The following is a 23,818-nucleotide window of genomic DNA, read 5'->3' on the forward strand; positions in this document are numbered from 1 at the left end:
TGTTCTTATTGGTTTATTTCTATATAAGTTTTGTTTTGTAATAATAATAAAAAGTCACAAACCGCGACCCATATTCCACTGGTTTTAATCTATAATGATTATATTTTGGTTTTCGTAATTTAGTCATAAACGGCGCCCGTAATACTTTGATTTCGTATTAAAATTTTAAGCGGCACGCCATAGTCGCCGGCGCGGCGCGCTAATACTGTCGTCGAGTGTCGGTGAGGGCGCTATATTAAGAGTAGAGCACTGCACTTCATCACACTTCCCGTCGTTTTATCCTCACTCACAATCAGCAGTCTTTCCTCTTATCTTCATGTGGTTTTTCGTAGGTTCTCATTGTTGCTACATGACTGAATTTATCATGATTGGAATGAGTACTTGTATTTCAATACTTAACAATCATTAGATAATGGCAACTGCATCGAAGAAGGAGGGCATTTCGGATGTGTTTATTGAAGACATTCGTTCATGTTGGAAGGTTCCAGCCATCGCACACTTCTGTTCGTTGTTCAGGAGCACATTTTCACTTCCTGATTTTGAGATCGAGGTAAAAATAAATCGGTTCATTTACTTTCAGATAACATTTTAGTTCATAATAAATACAACAAGTTGTTTTAGTTTGTTAAATTTATGAATTTGAGTATTGATACTGAACTGATGGCCCCCCTTTTTTATTTTTAACGTTTGCCCATACCTGACTGGATGGGACGCCGGTGCTCTGTCTGCTGGTTGTTTGTACTGTCTGTAGTGTAAAAATGCATGCAGTGTACAATGTATGCACTGTTCTGTTAAAATCTTTTTAATTAACACAATCACAACCACAATGCAAATACAATTTAAACTGATCTTTTGTTTGTTCATGTATTTTTTTAATACTTTTTATAGCCTGCCACCAGTCAGTACCTTTTTTGTTGGTATAAAATAAAAAAATTGAGATTTCCATTTTCTTTTGTTAAAAATAAGTGGAAAATATGGTGGCAGAAGACTACTGAACGACATTTTCAATATTTATTTGTAGGCCTAATTGTGTTTGTAGTTTTACCTGTTTTAAGAATCTAATTTTTTGTCACTTTTGATGGGACCATTTATTTTTATTTAGTGGTAGACCCACTCAACTTTCTGAGGCTTGTACCCCCCGTTATATCAACACGCAGTTACCTAGAGTTGCGATAACGTAACCCTCCTCTTGATGGCGGAGCCGGAGGGTTGCGAGCCAAATTTGAATTGTACAGGGCGAAATGGTCAAACACGATTTGCTCCATTTTTACCACTTTTCGAAAATCATGACCCAAATTCTAGGAACCCAAACTTAATCCTCAATGTCTAATCCAAATTCTAGGAACACGAACTTAAATCCTCAATGTCTAATGAATAACATTCTAAACACCATTGAGAAAATATTTTTGAAAAAAAAGACAAAAACTTACCAGATACCGGAGCGAAACAGTCACAAATGTCCCAGGTTGATATGTCGCATCGCCCTTTTATGACTTCCCGATATAATGTTCAACGCTTTATTTTTGGGTCACTAAGTGCTGAACCGCAGGTACAAGCCTATTGGATTGACGAATTGACGAGCCGCAGCTGAGTTGGACTAAACCATCCTGTAAAAGAGTTGGTTTATTATATAAGGCATTGCGGCAGTGGATGTGCGCTGTCCGTTTACAATGCCCACTGTTTCACTCATATAGCACGCCATGCTGCCTTGTAATACTCCTTTTACAGATAGTCCAACTCGGTCGCGGCTCGGCAGTTTGTCAATCCAATAGGCTTACGGTTCAGCGCTTGGTGACCCAAAAATAAACGTTGAACTTTATTGCAACTAGCAGTTACCATCCACTGAAATACCATCTCTTTTCACTCCACACCAACAGCTACAAAAGCTTGTTTTCCCAAAAGTGAGTAGGGGGCCTACATCGCTGACAGTGACACTATTCATTATACTAGAAAACAAAGCGCATTCACACATTGTAATCATGTGCCATTTGACATTATGACGGAGCACGTGTACAAATGCGTGAAATAAGAATGTACATGTAGCAACTCTGATCAAGCCCTGATCCTCCTCTTTTTGGAAAATGATCAACTGGTAATTTATTTACGTACTTGGCCTTAAAGACACTGGACACCTTTGGTAATTGTCAAAGATCAGTCTTCTCACTTGGTGTATCTCAATATGCATAAAATAACTAACCTGTGAAAATTTGAGCTCAATCGGTCATTGAAGTTTCGAGATAATAATGACAGGAAAAACACCCTTGTCACACGAAGTTGTGTGCTTTCAGATGCTTGAGTTCGTTACCTCAAATTCTAACTCTCGAGGTCTCGAAATCAAATTCGTTGAAAATTACTTCTTTCTAAACTCTAAACTACGCTACTTCAGAGGGAGCCGTTTCTCACAATGTTTTAATACCATCAACAGCTCCCCATTACTCATTACCAAGTAAGGTTTTTGATTATAATTATTTTTAGTAATTACCAATAGTGTCCACTGCCTTTAACTTCTAGAGTAACTACCAAAAGTGATCTTGGTTCTTAATAATGCCACAAATCAACTATCAAGGAATTTGATTTTGAACAACTTTTGTTTGACTTTCTTTAATCCAGGAGTTGGAGGAAGCATTATTTCTGGATGCAGGAGTTGAACAGAGTGATTTCATTATAAATCTTGTTGTACAACTACTATGTGGAATACATGGACGCAAGGATATTTCGTAAGTTTGAACACCAGCATATTTGAACCAACATACATCTACACACTGATACTCATAGTCATAGAAATGTATTCATGATATTAGTGCAGTGAACTTACTCACATTAAATTTTAAATTTTTTGTAATGTATGATTTACCAGTGTTGTAGCCACGATGGGAGGTGCTGGGCTGGCCTGCCGAAAACTTAAAATTTTTGCCCAGCACTCTGAGGAAAATACACTGTGTTGCCCAGCACAGATTTCCACTAGAATAATAACAATATTGTCCACTGTGTATTGATCCAAGACACATCACCTAATGATCAGGGGTATCTAATATCACAGAGATGGAACACACTCAAAAGACCATAACACATTATAACACACCTCTTGCTTGTTCTGTATTCTGGTTGGCTGAAACAGTCACGTGGGATGTACTAATACAGTGATCGCACGAGTGTTTTGCGGGAACTAGTTCCCGAGCGGACACTAGTCTTTGAAAATAGTGCCCGGTTACAGTGCCCTCTCTTGACTTGAACCGTGAACACCAACTACAAAACTTCCTTTCTTTTCCAGATTTCTGTTCTTATTTCACATTCATAAATACCTCAGACAGTTTCGCTATTCCTATTGGTGGAGAGCGCGTCACGTGGGTGTGTATAAACCTTTGTTTATGACCGGTAAAAAGTGTTAATTCATGGGCGTGACACGCGACCTTGCACCTGTTCTTATAGGACAGTTTCTTCATTCCTATTGGTCGAGAGCAACGGCTGAAACAGTTGTGCCACATCACGCGATACGCGTGACGCGCACAGCATTCCCTTATAAGCAGTTGTTTACCCGAGGGCGGCGGAGGGCTTCACCATTTCATAGCTGGAGGGGTGTTGTGTTGAAAGAAATCATTTATCAATTATAATTTTGCATTTATTTACTTTTTGATCAAAAAGTGATGATGTCTTTGACCGAAAAGGTATTTATGAATGGGAATCAAAGTGTGTTGAATCGGTTTTCAACTAGTGGTTTAAACCCGCCGAGGCCTGGTTCTTTATAATTTACCTCGACTTCGTCTCGGTAAAATTATCAAGAACCAGGCCTCGTTGGGTTTAAACCACTAGTTGAAAACCTCTTCACCACATATTGATTCCCTTATTTAAGACCGAGCGTGTTGTAAAACACATATTGACTGGCATAATTCGGTAACTAATATACGTCTATTCCCCCTCGGGCCTGGAAGTGACCAGAAAAGGGCCTATAGGTCGCTCTTTTGGTCAGTCATAGAACCTCGGGGGAACAGATGTCCACTAGTTCCCTTATTGCCAATCAATACAATGTGTGTGTGTAATATTGCATGGCCCCATATCATAAACCGTTTGGAACTCTGGCATTATGCCTGAAGCATGCACTTCAGCAATGGCCTCATAAACATGAATACTTTTGTTATTCTGCTTGGTGGACTTCAACCTTGCCAGCTCTAAACCAACATACATACTGTTACTCATTAGAAATGTTTTCATGTTATGGCAGTAAACTCAATAACGTTAAATTTTAAAGTGTTACACATTTTTATAATATTTGATAACACCCTTATTTTTGAGTAAAGTTGGATTTTTCCTTCATCGATATTAGGTCTGAGAATTACTTGAAATGGCTGCGTTGTGTAATGAAGAAACGCTGGGAGTTAGGAGAGAATCGAGTGAATCCATTAAACAGTGAAGATGTGACCTTCAAGGTGCTTCCAACTCTAACTAAAGTAGAGATATTACACGCATTGTGTGATTATAGACTAGATGCTAATGATGTCTCTGTGCTTAAGGTAATTCAAAACAAAACATTGTTTCAAAATATTGTTATTATTTGAACAAGTTGATTTTTAGTTAAAGTGCGCTTCCCATCTAATGGCAAACATAGTGTCCAGATGTATAGAAAGAACTCGTTTGATGTTTTCAGTCTTCATTTAAAAACAAAATGAAGGAAAAAGATGAAAACTGTTTGTTAGTACCATTTGTGTTTACACGTGTGCAATGAAGGGCAGAAAAGGAACAACATGAAATGTAGTTAGTAGATTAAAGTTTTTCAAATTAGAGGAATATTTTCTACCAAACCCAACGACCAACATGTGAGTAATTTCTATCCACACTTTGTTAGACCCAATTGAAAATATTTTTCTGAATCAATGTGCTAAGCTGTTGTTAAATGTGTGTTGTACTTGGTGGACATGTGGTAATATGTGCTAAGTCGTTGTTATTTGTGTTTTGATAGGACTATGAAGGTGATAACTTACGTGTAGAACCACTAGGAACAGATCGATCAGGCGCTACATACTGGTACTTCTATGGAACTCGACTTTACAAAGAAGATCGTGAGCCTACACAGGAGGAAAGAGATGTCAAACGCAAACAAAAGTAATCTTTGATTGTTTATTTTTTTATTTATTTTTTTATTTTTACCCATACACCGATGTGTGTTAGCACTGTATACTCAGTACTTTCCCGAGTCCTGTGAAAAAATATCACAGTCATGTTACTCAGCTTGGATTTGAACCCACGACCCTTGCAATTCTAGAGCAGTGTCTTACCAACCAGACTACCGAGGTTGCCCGAGATTCGAACTGCCTCTAGCTACCGGGCAACCTCGGTAGTCTAGTTGATAAGACACTGCTCTACAATTACAAGGGTCGTGGGTTCGAATCCTACCCGAGTAACATGCCTGTGATGTTTTTTTTCACAGGACTCGGGAAAGTACTGAGTATACAGTGCTAATACACATGGGTTATTAATATTCTTTATCCCCGATGCAAATTTAACATCTATTAAATCTTTGATTGATTAATTTTCCCAGTTACTAGTCCATAATTAAAGGCAGGTTACACCTTAGTAATTGTCAAAGACCAGTATCTTCACTTGGTATGTATCCCAATATACATAGTGTGCATAAAATAACAAACCTGTGCAAATTTGGGATAAATTGGTCACCGACAAAAAATTAGAAGGAAAAAGACGCCTTTAGAATTGGGTGCTTTAAAAGCTGTAAAAAATAAAAAGCTTCCTGCTTAAAAGCCTTTCCCAGATTCAGAGTTGTTGATAAAAAGTAACCTCTTTCGCTAAAACTAAATTACTTCAAAGGGGGTAATTTCTGATGATGCTTGATGATATTTTTACCACGTAAGTCTCTGTGGTCATTGATTATTGGAGAAATTACGTCACCCGTATTACCATATTTTAACTTTATAAGTTATCACACAAGCGCAAGTGGAATACGAAAAAATATGGCGCTTCTGCGTCGGCCCCGTTGGATATGGGATGCAGACGCGCTATATTTTTTCATATTCCACATGCGCACGTGTTATAACGAATTTATCTTCCAGTCTCACGTGCAACGCGCAAAGTTCATAATTTCAGAACGCTATTTCGCGACGAGGCACGCGCACAAAGTTTGGAATGTTATTTGGCACTGTCTGTATATGAGCGTGACGCATTGACACTTACATTATGCACTGTGCATTTCAAAAAAAGAGGAAGTTTTATACTGAGGATCTGATTAGTGCTTACTGGAAGATAAAAGTTATTGTTCAACAACAAACGGTAAACTTTACTTGAAAAACTAGTACACTATTATTATTATTTTTTTAAAGGCTAAAAGAAAAACGAAAAAGGAGAAGGGAACGTTTAAGGGCCGTGAAGAAAATGAAAGACATGCGCAAGAAACAGAAGCAGAAAGAACGAGGAAAGAAATGCAAGGGCAAGAAGAAGAAGAAGAAAGTATCTAAAACAAGGTAAAGTCTAGAAATGACTTGTCAAATGTACAAATAGCAGTAGGATTCTTTTTAAGGTTTCGGGTACTGTTTCAAAATGTCCACAGATTTACAGTAAACTTACACGGTTTGAAGATAATGATAGTAGAAAGCTTCCCTTCAAATGTACTGAGGTGCTGTAGATTTTGAGAAATGAGTAAAACAAGTCACAAAATAATATTCATCTCAGTGAAACAAAATTTATTTTTGCATGTAAAAACACTATAACCTATCATAAGCGGTTAATACGTGTTTTTGTGCTTAAACTGATAAAATAGTATATTTTTGTGACATTTTTTTACAAATTAAAAAAAAAAAAAATACAGCACCTCAGTAGGTAATATTTGAAGGGAAGCTTTCTACAATCATTATAATAAAAAGTACAAAGAACAGCTTGATCGTGTTGTAGGCTGATAGTGTTGTAGGCTGATAGTGTTGTAGGCCGATTAGCTGTGATGTGTAGGTGCAGCGGAGGCTTCCACCCTGTCAAAAGGGTTCAGATGGCTGGTTTTGTGGATTTATGAAGGTAGAGAGAGGCACCTCATGCAGGTCTTGGAAGAGCATGGCCAATTAAATGAAGACAACTTCTCAGCAGGGTTGTTGTGGCAGGTGGGAGCGTACAAGTTTTTGTTGTACCATTTGTACAAATACACTTACAATCTTTTTGTTTTTCTTGTGATTTGACAGTGATGAAGAGAGCAACAGTGAGTCAATGAACAGCAAACAACAGCTTGACACTCAATCCAATAACAAGAAGAAGGGTCTCAAGAAAGAGCCAGTCAAAAGGACTGCTTCTAGTCCCGTTAAATCAAGAACCACTAACAAACTGTCAAAAGTTACTAAAAGTAAGAAACAAGTTGATACAGGAGTTCGTCAGGGTAAATCCAAAACAAATGATAAATCCAGCAATGAAACTAGGAGAAAAGAATCCCCCCAAAAGGCAGTCAGTAGAAAGAAAAAGGAAAGTAGTGTTAACATTCCCAAACAAAAGACGCAATCAAAGAAAAGGTGCCTGGAAGATGGTAAATCCAACGGGAAGGGTGTTATTAAGAGCAAGAATAAGACCGTAAAAGAAGCTAGTTCCTCAACTACTAAGTCAGGGAATAAAGACAGCAAAGTCAAAAGCCTGCAAAACAGTGCCTCCAAAACAAGGAAGCGTAAAGTGATTAAATCCAAAGCAATCATTAGTGAGAGTGATAAAAGTGACGATGAAGACCAACCACTAAAGAAAGTCGCAAAGAGCAAAACATCACATAAAGACATCAAGGCGACGTTAAACCAGCAAAAATCAAACAAAAAGGATTCCCAGTCAGCAAGTAAAACTGACCAGCGTAAGGGAACCCACACTAAAGGCAAGAGTAACAACAATAAGTCAGAGGATGGACAACAAGCAAATGCAAAGAAAGAAAGAAAACAAAAGAAGCTTCCAGTGAGTGTCAGTACTCAAGAAGAAGTGAAACCGATGAGTAGTGAAGATGATATATCGTCTGTATTGAGTACCATAGAGTCAACTGATAGCGATAGTGAAGATGAGTTGGAGTCTCCACGATGGCATTTAGTCTGTCATTCTCAAGAGGATTGGCAACAACTTACAGACTTCTTCAAGAAAAGTAAACTCAAATGTGAGAAGGAATTATACAAGACTCTTGCCAATGACTTCCTGCCTGAAATACAAAGCTTGTTTGCAGCCAAGGTAAATAGTGTTGACTTTGAATAGTGTATCTGAATCTGAGCAATAATCCATTGCATTTTAGGTCTTTTAGGTGATGGTTATTGTTTGGGCCAAAGTAGAAAGGATCATTCGTCTTGGTGTCATATGCAGAGTTGTGGCCACGGTGGGCGGTGCTGGGCAGGCCAGGACTTTCAATTTTTTTCCCAGCACTCGCAATTTTTTCCCAACACTCTGAGGAAAATACATTGTGCTGCTCAGCGCAGATTTCAAAAGAATGTCCACTCTGCATTCTGAGACGTAGCTAACGAGAAGGAGTATCATATGTTACAGAGAAATAACCAAGAGAAATCAAAAGGCCATTCAACTTATTGTATGGCCCACCAAAACATGAACAGTTTGGAAACCTGGCATCGTGCACGAATCGTGCACTGCAGCATGAATAATGGCCCCATAATTACACATACATAATTTGGTTGAGATGCTTGATGTCGTTGGACTTCAATTTTTATTTTTTATTGCCACTCACTAAAATTGTTCTAGCTACAACCCTGGTCATATGCATGTTGGATCATTACAGTGGTTGACAGTTTTTGAAATGAATGTGATGCCTTGCAATGCAAATCATGTTCATGGACTGAGAAACCAAGCTTGCATTGGCCATGACATTCTCAAGAAATTTTAATCGTAGGACTTGTCAATTTATGTGACGAAAATAAATATTAAAATTGGGTGAAACGCACATGAAAAGTTCACTGTATAACTTTTTTTGTGTGAAACATCCTGTGCTGAATCATATGTTATTATTGTTGCTGATTCATCCAAACCTCATTTTGGAAACAAAATTGCTGAGAAAAAAGGCACATTCACACGCATTTATATTGTTCATACTTTGCTCCCTTAATGCAAGGATTATATTGATTTATTGTTTGATGCAGGAGAAAGCTCTTCGAAAGAAACTTCAAGAGTTGGAACCACGCAGAGCATCTTCACGTGTTGTCATCATGCAGCTCAAACGAGAAGAAGACGTAAGTCATCTATTCTTTGGTTTCTCAAACTAATTACACCCCCCATGTAATCTATAACACTCATATTATGTTACTCATGTTCTTAGGAACAGTTTGGAGCAATTTGTACAAACTGATTTGGACAGTTGTTAAGGCCAGGTCACACAGGTTTCGAGAACGAGAATAAAAAACAACACAATGCATGTCCTCGATTGGTTGAATAAGCGTGCGCGTATTACAACTCAACCAATAGAATGCGTTCTCTTTGCGTTGTTATCAGTATCGTTTTCATTTGCGCTGCAATGTGACCAGGCCTTATATGTCCATGTTGCAGTTTCATGTTGTGTTTGTCATGTTGTTTGGCCTACACAACAGATCTGGACAGCATGTTTGTCAAGAATGCGGTTAAAGGCAGTGGACACTGTTGGTAATCACTGTTAACAATCAATAAAGAGCTGATAGTATCAAACATTGTGAGAAGCGGCTCACTCTGAAGTAACATAGTTTTCGAGAAAGAAGTAATTTTCCTCTAAAATATTTGAACTTCATTTCGAGACCTCAGAATTTGATATTGAAGTCTCGAAATTAAGCATCTGAAAGCACACAACTTCGTGTGACAAGGGTGTTTAAAGCCAGTGGACACTATTGGTAATTGTCAAAGACCAGTCTTCTCACTTGGTGTATCTCAACATATGCATAAAATTAAAAACCTGTGAAAATTTGAGCTTGATTGGTCGTCGGAGTTACAAGATAACTATGAAAGAAAAAAACCACCCTTGTCACACGAGGTTGTGTGCTTTCAGATGCTTGATTTCGGGACCTCAAATTCTAAACTTGAGGTCTCGAAATCAAATTCGTGGAAAATTACTTCTTTCTCGAAAACTGCTCCACTTTAGAGGGAGCCGTTCCTCCGTTCGTTTTATACTACCAACCTCTCCCCATTACTTGTTACCAAGTAAGGTTTTATGCTTATAATTATTTTGAGTAATTTCCAATTCGCAAGTTCGACCACTAATTGAGTTCAAATTTGTACAGGTTTGTTATTTTGTGCATATGTTGAGATACACCAAGTGAGAAGACTGATCTTTGACAATTACCAAAGGTGTCCAGTGTCTTTAAGAGCATATTGAGGTTGTGCTAATGGCTTGGCCAACTACTAGATGATTAACTGTTATTTGCTTATTGTTTACAGGAGAGAATGAAGTCCATTGAAGAGGCAGAACAAACTTCCATGAGGCTACAAGCTGAAGAAGATAAACGAGAAAAGATGAAACTGCGCAACAAACTTCAAGAACAGTCTACAAACTCAGGTAGTTATCTACAGTTATTGTATTAAACATAATTGGGGTTGGACAAAGAATTGACCAGGGTAGGATTCGAACCATAGACCTCCGGATTAACATGCCAGCGCTCTTCCAACTGAGCTGTCTAGCCCTATGTTGGCGGTCTCCCTATTTTGTCAATATCTTTGTTCGAGGGTGCCAGTCAGAAGCCAAACAACCATTGATTGACATGTACATTTCGATACAACCCGGGAAGCGGCAGCCAGGGATATCACCTCAAGGGGATGCAACTTTTGTTTCAGATATCAATATAAACCACAAGGGAAACTGACTGGGTAAATTTCTAAATGATTTTTGGGGTTGAACAAAGAATTGACAATAAAAGGACATACATTTTAGGGGTTTCCCTTGACTTATTTGTTCAATCGGCCGCCGGGCGAGTTAAACGGAATTCACATTCGCCCGCTGTTTTTTTTTACTAGCCGCATGTATTTATATACATAATTTAGAAACGTAAACAAAAAAAGGGGGAGGGGGAGTCAAGTCCTTAGAATTGCCTTTTTTGTTGATTTTTATCTCTAAATTTATGCCCTAAATTATCCCTTTTCCATCAACAACCATTTTAATGAATTTGTGGTTTGAGGATCAGTTGTTTTGAATATGTTTTGAACTCCATTTGCAACAAAATCTTTACAGTGAATCAACAATCGGTCATTGAGGAATAATTCAATGAACTTTGGTCTGCAACGCCCTCCGTCGACAAAAGTTGTCCATGTTATTAGAATTCCTCCAAGGCAGTGCATTGTGCACAATCTGCAAGCATAATGCACAACGTATGGCAATTCTTTACTCTGTTCCTGAACATGTACTGCATTGATGTCAAGTCAAGAAGATCGTGAATATTGAATTTCCAACAGCCATCAATGGCCAATGGCCAATCACAGCGTGTGGATTGTTGGTGGTTAGAATGGACTTCGGTCAACTGTGTTTGTGTGTTGTGTATGTGCTCTGCTGCATCTCCATGGCTGCATGGACAGTGTTGGCGTCCGTGTGAGGATACTCTGCACCATGTGGTTTGTGCACTGGTTTTTAATTGATTGTACGTGTTTTCCGAAATGAACAACAGCAACTCAGATCCCGATCATGGCCAAATTTAATCTAGCAAATATCTAGTCTTGTCAAACTTACTATTTTAAAAGCTTTAGTAAAAGTTTTTTGTGTGATTTTGCCACTATACCCAGTGTCCAGTGCCTTTCAGGTTTTCGTTGTTCTACACATCATTGTAATTTTTAAAATTTTCGTTTATGTTTCTAGCGAGTTGTCCTGATAAACCACAGACTAAGAAGTGTAAAGGAAAAGCCAAGAAGACAAAGAAAATGTCTGACAGTATTGATATGAAACTACAGCAAGGTAAGGTAAACTTGTGTTTAAGCTGCTGTAGTTTGTCACTTGTTTGTTACGTCTGGTCAATCTATAATAATTGTTGTTTTGTGAACTGGGTGGACAAACCAGACTACTAACTTTATCAATTTCTGCTAAGCTGCAACCCAGTGCATTTTAAGCAGCTTTGATCTTGATGTGCACACCATGAATGCATTCACTGCTGAATCTGAAAGTATCAATACATATTTATTCCATTTTGTATGTATATTTTTTTAGGGTTAATTTCCGCAGTGCAACTTTTGGTCAGGAAGTTTAAAGGAACACGTTGCCTTGGATTGGTCGAGTTAAGGTCTTCGAAAAGCATATGAAATCATGCAAATGGTTAGATAGATAATTTAAAAGTAGAATACAATGATCCACGCAAACATGCATCAAAATTGCACGGTAGGCCATTTTTTGGAGTCAAAATTTTGACTCTATGAAATGGCCGATCTTGTTAGTTGTGTGAATCATTATAATCTACTTTTAAAATATCCATATGCAGTTCATAACAAACGGTTTCAAACACTTTTCAAAGACCAACTCGTTCGATTCAATGCTATGTGTTTCTTTAAGTAAACACACATGTGCCCAATTTCATCAAGTTGCTTGTACAGAAGGTAGCTAAGGAGAACAAATCCTGCTTACCAGAATTAGGTCATCAACCAAAATACCATGTCAAATGTACCATCGGTGATCTTGGACATAACAATAATAATTTGGTGATCTTGGACGTAATAATAAAAGTAATATCAAAGTCTTATACAGCGCATGTATCTACCAAACAAGGTACTCAAGGCGCTGAGTATGTATAAACTTTCCTAGAAAGATAAGCTCTTGAAGTGATGAATTCCAAACCCAATTATTTAGCACATTATAATGGTTTACAAGGTGCTACGGCGCATACAGCAGCTACATGGCATTCAACTGTTCTATAGCCTACTACATTTATATTTATATTACCCAGTGGGCTTAGTGGGTAGAGTGTAACAATATGAAGGTAACTAACATTTCTTGATGATGTTTTTAGTGTTTGATGCAGTCAACGGTCATGAGGATTCTTGGCCCTTCAGTGATCCAGTCGATGAGGCATATGCTCCTGCTTATTATCAGATCATCATCAAACCAATGTGTCTAACTCTCATCCAGAAGAAACTCAACAAGAAAGACTACAAGACAAAAGAGGAGGTTTGTTCAAGAATAGTCATGATAGATGTGTGTTAGCACTGTATACTCATTACTTTCCCGAGCCATTTGAAAAAATATCACAGGCATGTTACTCGGGTGGGATTCGAACCCACGACCCTTGCAATTCTAGAGCAGTGTCTTACCAACTAGACTAGCGAGATTGCCCGGTAGCTAGAGGTCGTTCAAATCCAATGTTTTGGCAGCGGGTACCGCTATGATATGATAGATGTTTAATTTGCATCAGGGATAAAGAATATAAATTTTTGGTTTTTACCCATACACCGATGTGTGTTACCACTGTATACTCGGTACTTTCCCGAGTCCTGTGAACAAATATCACAGGCACAAGCATAGTCAAATATTTTTTGCAAATGGGTAAAAAGTTTGCACATAATTGAAAAGAAAGTGTATGGAGAATTTATAAACCAAAGATGTAACAAAGTCTTGGTACCTGTTATCCTGAAAAGATTGAAATATTCAGTGAAGTATAGTTACTCAAAGTTTGCTTTGCTTGTTTGCTGGCTGCATGTTTAGACCATCTGCTTGGGATAAACTAAAAAGATAAAAACTAGTAAACTCCCAATTTTTTAATTTTTTATTTACAAATGTGCTGATTAATATTCAATACATACCAATACAATATCATGCTAGAAAGGGGAAACATAAAAAGAGTAATTTATCTCCCATAATCTAGTTTTCAACAAGCACAATGTGCAACCGATGCATTTTTGTGAAGTAGTAAAGCAATGGATATGTTTGTTATTGACTTTGTGCATGTTCGTGTGGTTGCTTATTGTGAGTGTGGCACTCAAACAAGCAGAATTGATTCAGAGGTTATTGTCTCGACTCGGACATGATATCAGACAGAACTGGCACTGGTATGGAACTTAATGTTCACGGGGGTTTCAAACTAAAAATAAAGGTACATGTAATAAAAACAATACAAGTCTTACTAGGACAGTCATAATTTGTATATCAGGCAACCAAAAGTCATAACTCTTCAATAGATGGACACTGACAGTTAAAAAGCATGCAGGAACTTGGACAAATAATCTAAGGCCAAATAACAAAAAATACCAGTTGATTCAGATTTTTTCAAAAAAGAGGAGGATGAGGGCCTTACTATTTACTAATTACTATTTTTTTTCAAGATGGCCGCTAAGTATTTCAAATCAAACAGGCCACCAATTCTTCAGTTTGAATCAACCGCAAACTTATTTATACCTATTAGTTGCATGAGGACCTGCGTTAACACTAACATTAACAGGGTGGGATAACACTATTAATAGAATCGCTGGTAGGCATTCACTAATATTGTTTTATGAAACAGACGGTTACAAGTGTTCGAGAGCATCAAGTTAGATTCGGGAAAAGCTCCTAGGCTAGTCCTTTTGAAAAGTTGGATAAAAAAAGGGATGCCGCCCCAAAAAAGGATGCGGGCGGGGACGATCAACTGGTATTTTTATTTTATTTGGCCTAATGTAAATATGTTATTGATCGGTAGTTGCTATTGATCAGTAGTAAGCTATTGTAACACTTCACAGTGAGAGAGCAAGAAGCTTACAATGTGGCATGTAATGTGGCATTTAATGCTGCTAGTGTCCACAACAACTTGTCAGAATAATGGTTTCTATCTGGTTCACAACCGATGAACTAAATCCTGGTGATGAGAAGGGGCTGCACTTTGAAGACAATTAAAACTAACCTTGTAAAAAATAAGCAACTACTTGTAGTCAATAATACATTGACTATAGTAATTGTCTTCAGATAACCAGTTCACGGCTTGAAGCACTTATGTATATATATCACAAATTTCTGCTTACAGAGTTTTCTTAAGCAGAGCTTCCATAAGTCATAGTCTCTGCTTACTAACCTACCAAACTAACCTACCAAAAGTTCTTTTGAGTCAATGAGTCAAGTAATGTAATCCATTCAGAGCACACACTTAAAACTTTATGAAATACTCTTTTGCTATTTGTTCCGCTGAAAAGCGATTTGCTTGCTGGTAAACAATTATTTGGATGTGTTTCCTGAATATGCAGACAATGAAACCGTTAATTGACATGAGGATTATGAGATTGAAGTCAGTCAACCTTTATATAATTTAAAAGCAGTTCGAAAATAACCTGTGTTTGGGTTAAGGTTAGGGTTAGGGTTAGGGTTAGGTTTTAAAAAATTGGAGTCCTGGGAACATTGGATTGCGTCCATTGTACAATATCTGATATTACTCTCCCAGCTGTAAATAATATTACATCAAACTGTATTGAAACTGATCTACAGTACATCATTCTCATATCTGCATTCGGCATATTGCTTTATTTGTGTGACAGTTTGAACGAGATATGAACCAGCTGTTTACAAACTGCTTGGAATACAATGGCCCTGGAAATGGTAATTATTCTCCTGCATTGTGTATCATCTAGAGTATCATGTATGACTATACCTCATACATATTCATCACAGAGAGACGAGTTCTCATTGTTCCATTCATCATCACGTGCTATGTGTTAATTTTGCTAATTACCAAGCACGCATGTGAGTATGCAGTGGTAAATGCGCATGACAAGGAGGAATAGCTCCCCGGGAGCTATTGTACTTGTCATGCGCATTACCATTGTGCGACGTCATCCCCAGGCGCTATTCTACTTGTCATACGCTTAACGATCGTGGTACTGTTTATATACACGCACGAACACAGCTCTCTTTACTAGCGGCATCCAACACATGAACAGACGTATCATGTACATTTTATTTCACAGTTGTCATTTTCCCTTGCTCCAAATCATGTTCTGGTAACTGAATATGTATGAAGTATAGTGAAACAAATATAACATGGTTTCTATCATGTGACTAGTCGATGTAAGCTCCCCTCGGTGTTGGGAGTTGATAAACTAGTTCCCTCGGCTACGCCTCGGAAACTAGTTTGTCAACTTACAATACCTCGGGGAGCTAATATTGACTAGTGACCCTCAAACCATTATATTTGTATCTTATTAGTCCAAGTCATGCTTCATAACTACCCTACTGATAGAAGGGGGAATAAATCCTCCTAAAACCATTATACATAATCATTGTTCTCTCGGTTGACATTATTCCTAAAACCATTATACACATTCATTGTTCTCTCAGTTGACATTATTCCTAAGTCTTTTGTCAATTGTAGAAAGCTATCTTCTGATCTGTATTTAAGGTCTGAAAAGTAAAGCTTTCACCCTGGTCTAAAAATGTTGTATTCATGCAACATGAAGACACTAGAGTAACTATTGCTGACTCGTGTCATTGTAATGTCTGCTTTTTGTGTATGTGCAATTCAACAACTTCAAACAAGTCAAGTATATGTATGTGTCGAATTACATGCAATAAAAAACTGACGGGGTTTTCTCTTACAATTTGTTTCACTCGCCCGATGGACAATCAGCCACAATTTTGGGTCCCCCGCAAGTTGGAAGTATTAGCAGCACAATATGTACCTCAGGCATGCAACTCTTCCGCATTTTTTTTTTAAAAGCCCAATATATGCCTGGCAACCACAATGTACAACTTTTATAAGCCTACAATGTATACATGCTAACAATGCACCTTAGAGCATGATAAACCTCAACATTTTCTAGGGTACCATTGTGGGTCTCGTGTCCCGTGGCGTTTCGGCTGTCTCGCTCCTCACTTGGGTTGTGCCGTTGAAGATTTCCCCGTTTTTTTTCAATGGGCAGTTGCATGCCTGGTACCTATTTTGGCCTCTTTTACTGAACATTCACTTTATTACAAAATACAATACATAACAAAGTTTAAGCTAATTATGATGAAAAGTTTGACAGGTTAGTTTATTAATTGATTGATATATTTCTTGATCTAGAATACACTCTGATGGCTGAGAATCTGAAATCTTGTTTGGAGTACAACCTGGAGCAGGTATTTCTGAAACAAGAAGTTGACAATGAAGATGAAGACAGCGAGGATGAAACTCCAACATTAGAGCAATATCATCGACCACCACAACGACAATCAGCAAGAAATGCAAACACAAGATTAGAAAAACTAGAGGATAGGGTGTATGCTAGACTGAGGGGACTAAGCGGAAGTGAATCCAGTATCTTAGAAAGTAACAATAGTTCAGAAATGATGAGTGATGAAGAGGAGGGTTTGCAGCCTGACACTAAGGAGATAAAGAGTAGTGATGACCAAGAGGAAATAGTTAAAGATGAACCCGAAGAAGAAGTATCTGACCATCCAGACATTGACTCGAAGACTTCATCTCCTCTTAGTATCTCTGATCATCATTCATTCGATAGTAATGACAACAAAGCATATGAGGCATGTTCATCCAAATCAGAGGATGGTAATAGTGATAATGACGTGGATGTACATACTTCAGATGGAGAGAGTGCCACACCTAACCAACTGTCTACTTCAAGACTAGGTCAACACAGAGATATATGGGCTTCCAAACCAGTGGGTGTTATAGCATTCGCTCCTGGAGTCCCAACACAGGATGTATTGCAACCAGTGGACACTGAAGACACAAAGAAAGATCTAACACCTCCATCTAAGACACAAGAACCGGTACATAGTCACACACAGGCTTTAGGCAGTAGTGCAACTGAAGTAGAAAGGAAAGAGACACCTGGACAGTACTTGAACACACAATCACAAGGACCGAGTGCCATTTCTAAGGTCAATCGTGTCAAACCCATTCAGAATGTCAGTCCCTATGTACCTGATACTCAGTCTGTAAAAACTAAACAACTATTGACACCTCCTTCACGTGATCAGTATCAACGAACTCAACCAATGGCTCAGGGTGTACAACCAATGATAGATTTAAGTTTAAATCGTCCAGATGTTTTAAAACCACTGACGCCAGCTACGAATGAGACACCAAAACATAGTGATATGTCTTTTCATCAGCAAAACACTGTTTCAGTAAACAGTGGTTTGAATCATGTTCTACCTCAGGGAAATCTGTATGGACCTTCCAGTCTTAATCAAGATTCAGATGATAAGCATTCCAAGCAATTCAGTTACTCAGGAAGTAGTATTAAGCCTAAGAGAAGCCAGCCCATGAGTGCACCTGAGCTGCCTGCACCACTCACAGTGTTGCCAGACAGACATGTCAAACATGAGCCTTCAATGCGTGTTCCAGCAGTACAACCTTTATTGCCTTCCTCAAACTACACAATGCAAGCTACTCATCATGAACAAGTTGCCAATATAAGAAGCAATACCTTTCAACAGTCGGGTGTTATTGCAGACTACAAGCCTAACAATGCAGCAGAACCGATGTGCCATGATCCATCACAGAAGCTTTGGCATCCATTGGGCAGCGAAGATAAAATGACCTCTGCTACTTATGATAAGACACATCAGTCAAGTCCTCATACACTACCTAAATCTAATCCGCTATATCCCCATCAAATGAAGCTAGCACCATCAGCTCCTAATCAACCGTTACACTCCTCATCAAGTGGCAATATACTGGAGTCTCTTCTTCATAAACAGTCACATGCATCGGGATACCAACATTCAGGAGACATCACCAACCATCCTAAATTACCAAGTACTTCTCCAATGTATATGGAAAACAAAAGTAGAGATAATATGGCCAGTCAGGAGCAACAGTTTACTTCTAAACATCCGATGCAACCCAAACTTGTCCCCCATGATAATGTTGGGTACCAAGGGTCCCATGGGTCCCATGGTCAGAGTCAGCCACTCAAACAGCAGACTGACTATGGGTCTCCTCAGTCATTTGCATATAGTAAACAGAATTTGCCATCTCAAACAAATTGTGTCAAAACATATATGACTACAGCTAATACCCACACTCAGCCAGGAAATGTGAAGTTATATCATAATCCGATAAATGTGACAACTAATCCTTCACAATCCATAGCAAGACAGCCAGATAAATCATTGCGGGAGGTTGCTAAGCAACAAAAGGTAGCATCTTCTCCATTGTACCCTCATACATCCTCTGTGCAGTCTGTACCAGTCAATCAGACCGGGTATGAGAATGTTGGAGCTTACTTGAGCAAGCCTAGAACTGCAGATCCAATGTTAACTTCCAGGACTAACTCTCTATCCATGCTTTCAAATGAGCCAAGAAACATGAAAGAATACATGGATCTTGAAAGAGCGAACCAAGCTCAGAGTCTGAATGAACTGAATAAAGGTTATCTACCATCCGGTTTCAATCAAGGCCATACCTCCTCCTTATACACTGATCATCTACGTATGCATGCAAGCCAAGCAGCTGCTGCTTCTTATGGTTATCCAGCAGCCTCTCGATTGATGTTACCAAGTAGGCAAATGACCTCCAATCAATCCAGCTCTGCATTCACTCCTCATGATCCCTACTCAAGGCAATCTGCATTTAGAATGCAGATGCAGATGCAGAGGCCTAGTCATCCTTTCTATCCACAGTATATGCAGGAGGCAGATCAGCTAGCTAGACAGCAGTATCAGCAACACATGCATCAGAGAGCTGCCGGATTGGGTGCTGGAGCACTGTATCAAACACCACCACCACCAACTCGTACTCATCCAGATATGGCTTTTTATGCACAGGTATGTAATAATGCACTGCATGGTGATATTAGACTTCCTCCAAAAAACAAACACAACTCTCCTTTGAGGTTTTGTGACTAAATGCCACAGCCCAAGCATTTGATCCTTCATGGATAAAATTATGTGTTAAGGCTGAGTCACACTGCAGTGATAACCAAAACAATAGCGATCACGACGCAAAGAGCACGCATTGTATTGGTTGAATTAGCGTGTCAGATTCTGCATGGAGCAATTCAACCAATAGAATACATTCTCTTTGCGTCGTGAGCGTTATCGTTGGTGTGACTGGCCCTTTATCCCCATTTGCTATTACTATTGTTGTCTTATGATTATTCTCCTACGCCTCTTTAAAGGCAGTGGACACTTGGTAATTACTCAAAATAATTTTAGACCGCAAGTTTAGAATTTGAGGTTTCGAAATCCAGCATCTGAAAGAGCACAACTTCTTGTGACAAGGTTTTTTTTTTTTTTTGACTAATTGAGCTCAAATTTTCACAGGTTTGTTATTTTATGCATGTTGAGATACACCAAGTGAGAAGACAGGTCTTTGACAATTGTCAATAGTGTCCATTGTCTTTAAACAAAAGTAAACAAGTTAACCAACAACATGTTGGACCAGTTATCAGCATGGTGTATAACCTCTTGATATCATATTGCAGGCTGGCATCTTCAAAACCACAATGAATGATGTCCCATAAGCCTGTTTGAGTTATGGTGCACGCTTCACTGCTGCACTAGTTGGTTTGGGTAAATTTGTCTGTATACATGTACACCTACATTAATCCAAACAGTGTACTCTTATAGTGTCCACCATGGTTGGTTTGGGTAAATTTGTCTGTATACATGTACACCCAATCCAAACAGTGCACTCTTATGTATAGTGTCCACCATACCTCAAAACCGCTAATGGTATGACTGGAGGGTTAAACACTATAGTTCGGGTGAAATTTGGACCAACTTTCTGATAGCACAGCGTCAGGAAGTAACATGTTTATTCATTGGTTTAGCAAAGTGATTGCTAATGAAGAGAGAAATCCATTTTCTATTGCAATATCGCTACGTTGCCATGCATTAGTGTAGTTATTTAAGTTGTATCCAGCATTAAAGGGTCTATGTACTTTTTCCTAACACAAAACACAATGTCCACAGATTTACATTAAACTTACACAGTTTGAAGATTATGATAGTAGAAAGCTTCCCTTGAAATTGTACTTACAGAGGTACTGTAGTTTTTGAGAAATGAGTAAAACAACTAATTTTGTCTCAGTTTTAGCATGTAAAAACGTATTAACCAGTCATGTTATGGTTTTGGTATAATATCATAATTGGTTAATGGAATTTCACATGCTAAAATAATTTTCGTCTTCCTGAGACGAAAATTATTTTGTGACTTGCTTTACTCATTTCTCAAAAACTACAGCACCTCAGTAAGTAATATTTGAAGGGAAGCTTTCTACTATCATTATCTTCAAACCCTGTAAGTTTTATGTAAATCTGTGGACATTTTGAAAAAGTACCCGAATCCTTTAAAGAATCTCCCGCCACACTGGTTTTTTATTGCAGTGCCTGTTTTTAATTAATTTGGATCTAAAATGTTGTTTTGGTGTTTGTTTTGACAGCATGGTATAGGGAATGCAGTATTAAGCAGTCAGCCATCCAGTAGTGTTGGAGCACCATTACCCCATGATCCAGCCCTTCTTTCTCGCTCGTCTCATATGTCAGGATATAAGTGAGCATTTCTACAAAGTCATATTGATTTGACAATGGTATTTTGTATGCGCTGTCTACAGATCAGACGGCCTAATATCACATTTCAGTAGAATTACGGTGTGTTTATTCTGTCTAATAATTTCCAGGTGCATTTTGACAGTTTCCCTTAAACCTTTTTTAAATACAAAGAGTTTGAAGGTGCTGTGAGTTTTTTGCCATTTGACTTTGGAGGACTACTGTACATGTAATTTAATGTAGTAGACTTTGAGTTCAAATTAATATACATTTTTTGTGGTCATCAACACAACCTCCAAGTTCTAATTCATGTGCTTTTATACTTTTGAAAAACTTAACACAAAAGCAAATACTGTATGAAAAGAAACATTTTCACTACAGTAAACACAGTGCCATTGCTAAATTACACAGCATCATTGCTGAACTGCCCAGTGCCAGTGTTCATCGAAACAGTGACATTGCGCAATGACACAGCATCATTGCTGAACTGCACAGTGTCATTGCTCAACTACACAGTGTCATTGCTCAACTACACAGTGTCATTGCTCAATGGCACAGTGTCATTGCTCAATGACACAGCATCATTGCTGAACTGCACAGTGACATTGTTCAACGAAACAGTGCCATTGAGCAATGGTCAATAACAGAGTGTCATTGCTCAGAGACTTGTATGAACTTTATATACATGTAACTCAATAACTACTAGAACCATGAATTTTGAATTTTGATTGTCATTTATAATTTACATAAAAAGAATGTTCACTTCTCAACGGAAAGCTTCCAGTTATGATACTTTAATCACATAATTTTGTTTAATCTTCATCGAATACACTTATTTGTATTTTGCCATGTATCATTTGAATTAATAGTACTAGTTAATTTTAATTGTAAATGTCTAGATAGCATTACATTATTTCAGTAGAAGTTACAGCAGAGTTTGTGTCCTTGTTTAGAGACCAATAGTTTATTAGATCAGTGTTGAATGACTTTCATATACTACATGTCACTAGTCCAATAGAGAAATATTCTGATTTTTCGCCATCCATTTCTTTAATAGCAGGCCTGTATGCTTCATTTTTGAAAGGGCAAAGGCACTAAGGCAATTTCTCCTCAGTACAGGGCACCCTATGAGGAAATTGTAAATTTCTACTGGAGCATTTCAAGGCACCAAGTCTATGACCAGGGGGCTTGGAGGTAATCGCCTTCTTTGCCCCCATGAAGTATCAGTTCAGGCCTGGACTAGTTATGGTATTTGGTTCCTGTACATATAAATCCTCTTGATTCATTCGTGCTAGGAAGGAAACAATAATGTTACAGAATCCACCAAATGCATGTCAAGTTTGCAACGAACCTGTCAAAGGTGCAATGGTTTTGGATCAGTGGATATTCTCAAACTTTCATTGATCTCAAACGTTTAAACAGCCAATAGAAGATGATCTCAAATATATAGATATTACAGTTTTCTAATAGCTGCAGTCCATAGGAAACATAAAATATAAGGAGTCTCTTACCTCACGTTGAAACATGGTAAAAATGGGTTTTTCTCCAGAACACTCCAAGCCAAATTTGTGAAAAACGGGGGGTCAAACAAACCCGCGCGACAAAGGAATTGTGACATCAGTGGCGGCTATTTGATGTAGAAAATAGCGCCCTCAGTTTGCCAAAGCTGTAGAACTGTTCAAACCCAACTAGGGGAAAAACGTCACTGGCGTTCAGGGGTCATTATATGGATAAGCTGTTTTTGACTCTCGGCTGAAAAAGCCGCACGGCCGGGTGCATTTTTGACTCGAGTTAAATTACTAAATGCAAATTTTGAGGGTAAAATGGTTATTCACCGGTATGTGTATTTGGCCATAAAAAGGTAATGGTTGAAATATTGAGATCATCCTTTTTTGGCTGTTTAAAGTGTTGTTTTTTATGGTTGTTTATCAAGATCTCGATCAGAGCGAAAGTCTTGACTTTAGATTTATCAGTGTCCAGTTTATTATTAGTCAATAAACATTGACAGATACATGTTCATGTACACACTTGCCATGTTTTTAGATGTGAAGCATACACATTAATGAAGCCTTTAGCTGGTAACCCAAGTTGGTTGTTGTTTTAATGAAGCCTCTCTAGCTGGTATCCCAAGTTTGTCTTTGTGCACCGGTGAGGCCTCTCGAGCAGAGATGCCAAGTCCAGAGGCCAGCTATGCGTGAGATTTTTCAAAGCTCACCCCCCCCCCACCCGGGGATTTTTTGGGGTCAGTTTTAGAAGGCCTTTCAAAATCGCCGCCCAACTTTTTTAAATTTTTATATCAAATTAAAAAAAAGTGAAGAAATTTAATTGTGGACAAAAAAGTGTTCCAAAATGCATCAAAAACCTCTTTAGAATAATTAAAACTCACATTAGGTACACAGGAGATGTTGATGGTTAATGTGGAGGTACGATTGTGTCAGATTATTTCCCCCCAAAATAAACATACAATCTACTAAA

General features: G+C 38.3%; 1 protein-coding gene across 1 annotated transcript; it reads left to right on the forward strand.

Annotated features, from left to right (window-relative positions):
• The first annotated feature begins 276 nt into the window (after positions 1–276).
• LOC139953640 (uncharacterized) lies at positions 277–21,365 on the forward strand. The gene is made up of 13 exons (XM_071953136.1): positions 277–550; positions 2,611–2,717; positions 4,322–4,508; positions 4,955–5,097; positions 6,327–6,467; positions 7,173–8,178; positions 9,093–9,182; positions 10,354–10,471; positions 11,759–11,854; positions 12,897–13,054; positions 15,385–15,445; positions 16,908–19,618; positions 21,238–21,365. The coding sequence occupies exons 1-13, from the start codon at positions 413–415 to the stop codon at positions 21,349–21,351; spliced, it is 5,070 nt and encodes a 1,689-aa protein (XP_071809237.1). The 5' UTR covers positions 277–412; the 3' UTR covers positions 21,352–21,365.
• Positions 21,366–23,818: the final 2,453 nt, after the last annotated feature.

Source organism: Asterias amurensis, chromosome 22, assembly GCF_032118995.1.
Source record: "Asterias amurensis chromosome 22, ASM3211899v1".
NCBI lineage: Eukaryota > Metazoa > Echinodermata > Asteroidea > Forcipulatida > Asteriidae > Asterias > Asterias amurensis.

What these genes read in the sequence shown, in the direction of transcription:
- LOC139953640 (XM_071953136.1), top strand. Translation starts at nt 413, where the DNA reads ATGGCAACTGCATCGAAGAAGGAGGGCATTTCGGATGTGTTTATTGAA. An exon ending in AAGAAAGTATCTAAAACAAG is followed by an intron (nt 6,468 to 7,172) that starts GTAAAGTCTAGA and finishes GTGATTTGACAG; the next exon opens with TGATGAAGAGAGCAACAGTG. An exon ending in AAAGCTTGTTTGCAGCCAAG is followed by an intron (nt 8,179 to 9,092) that starts GTAAATAGTGTT and finishes TGTTTGATGCAG; the next exon opens with GAGAAAGCTCTTCGAAAGAA.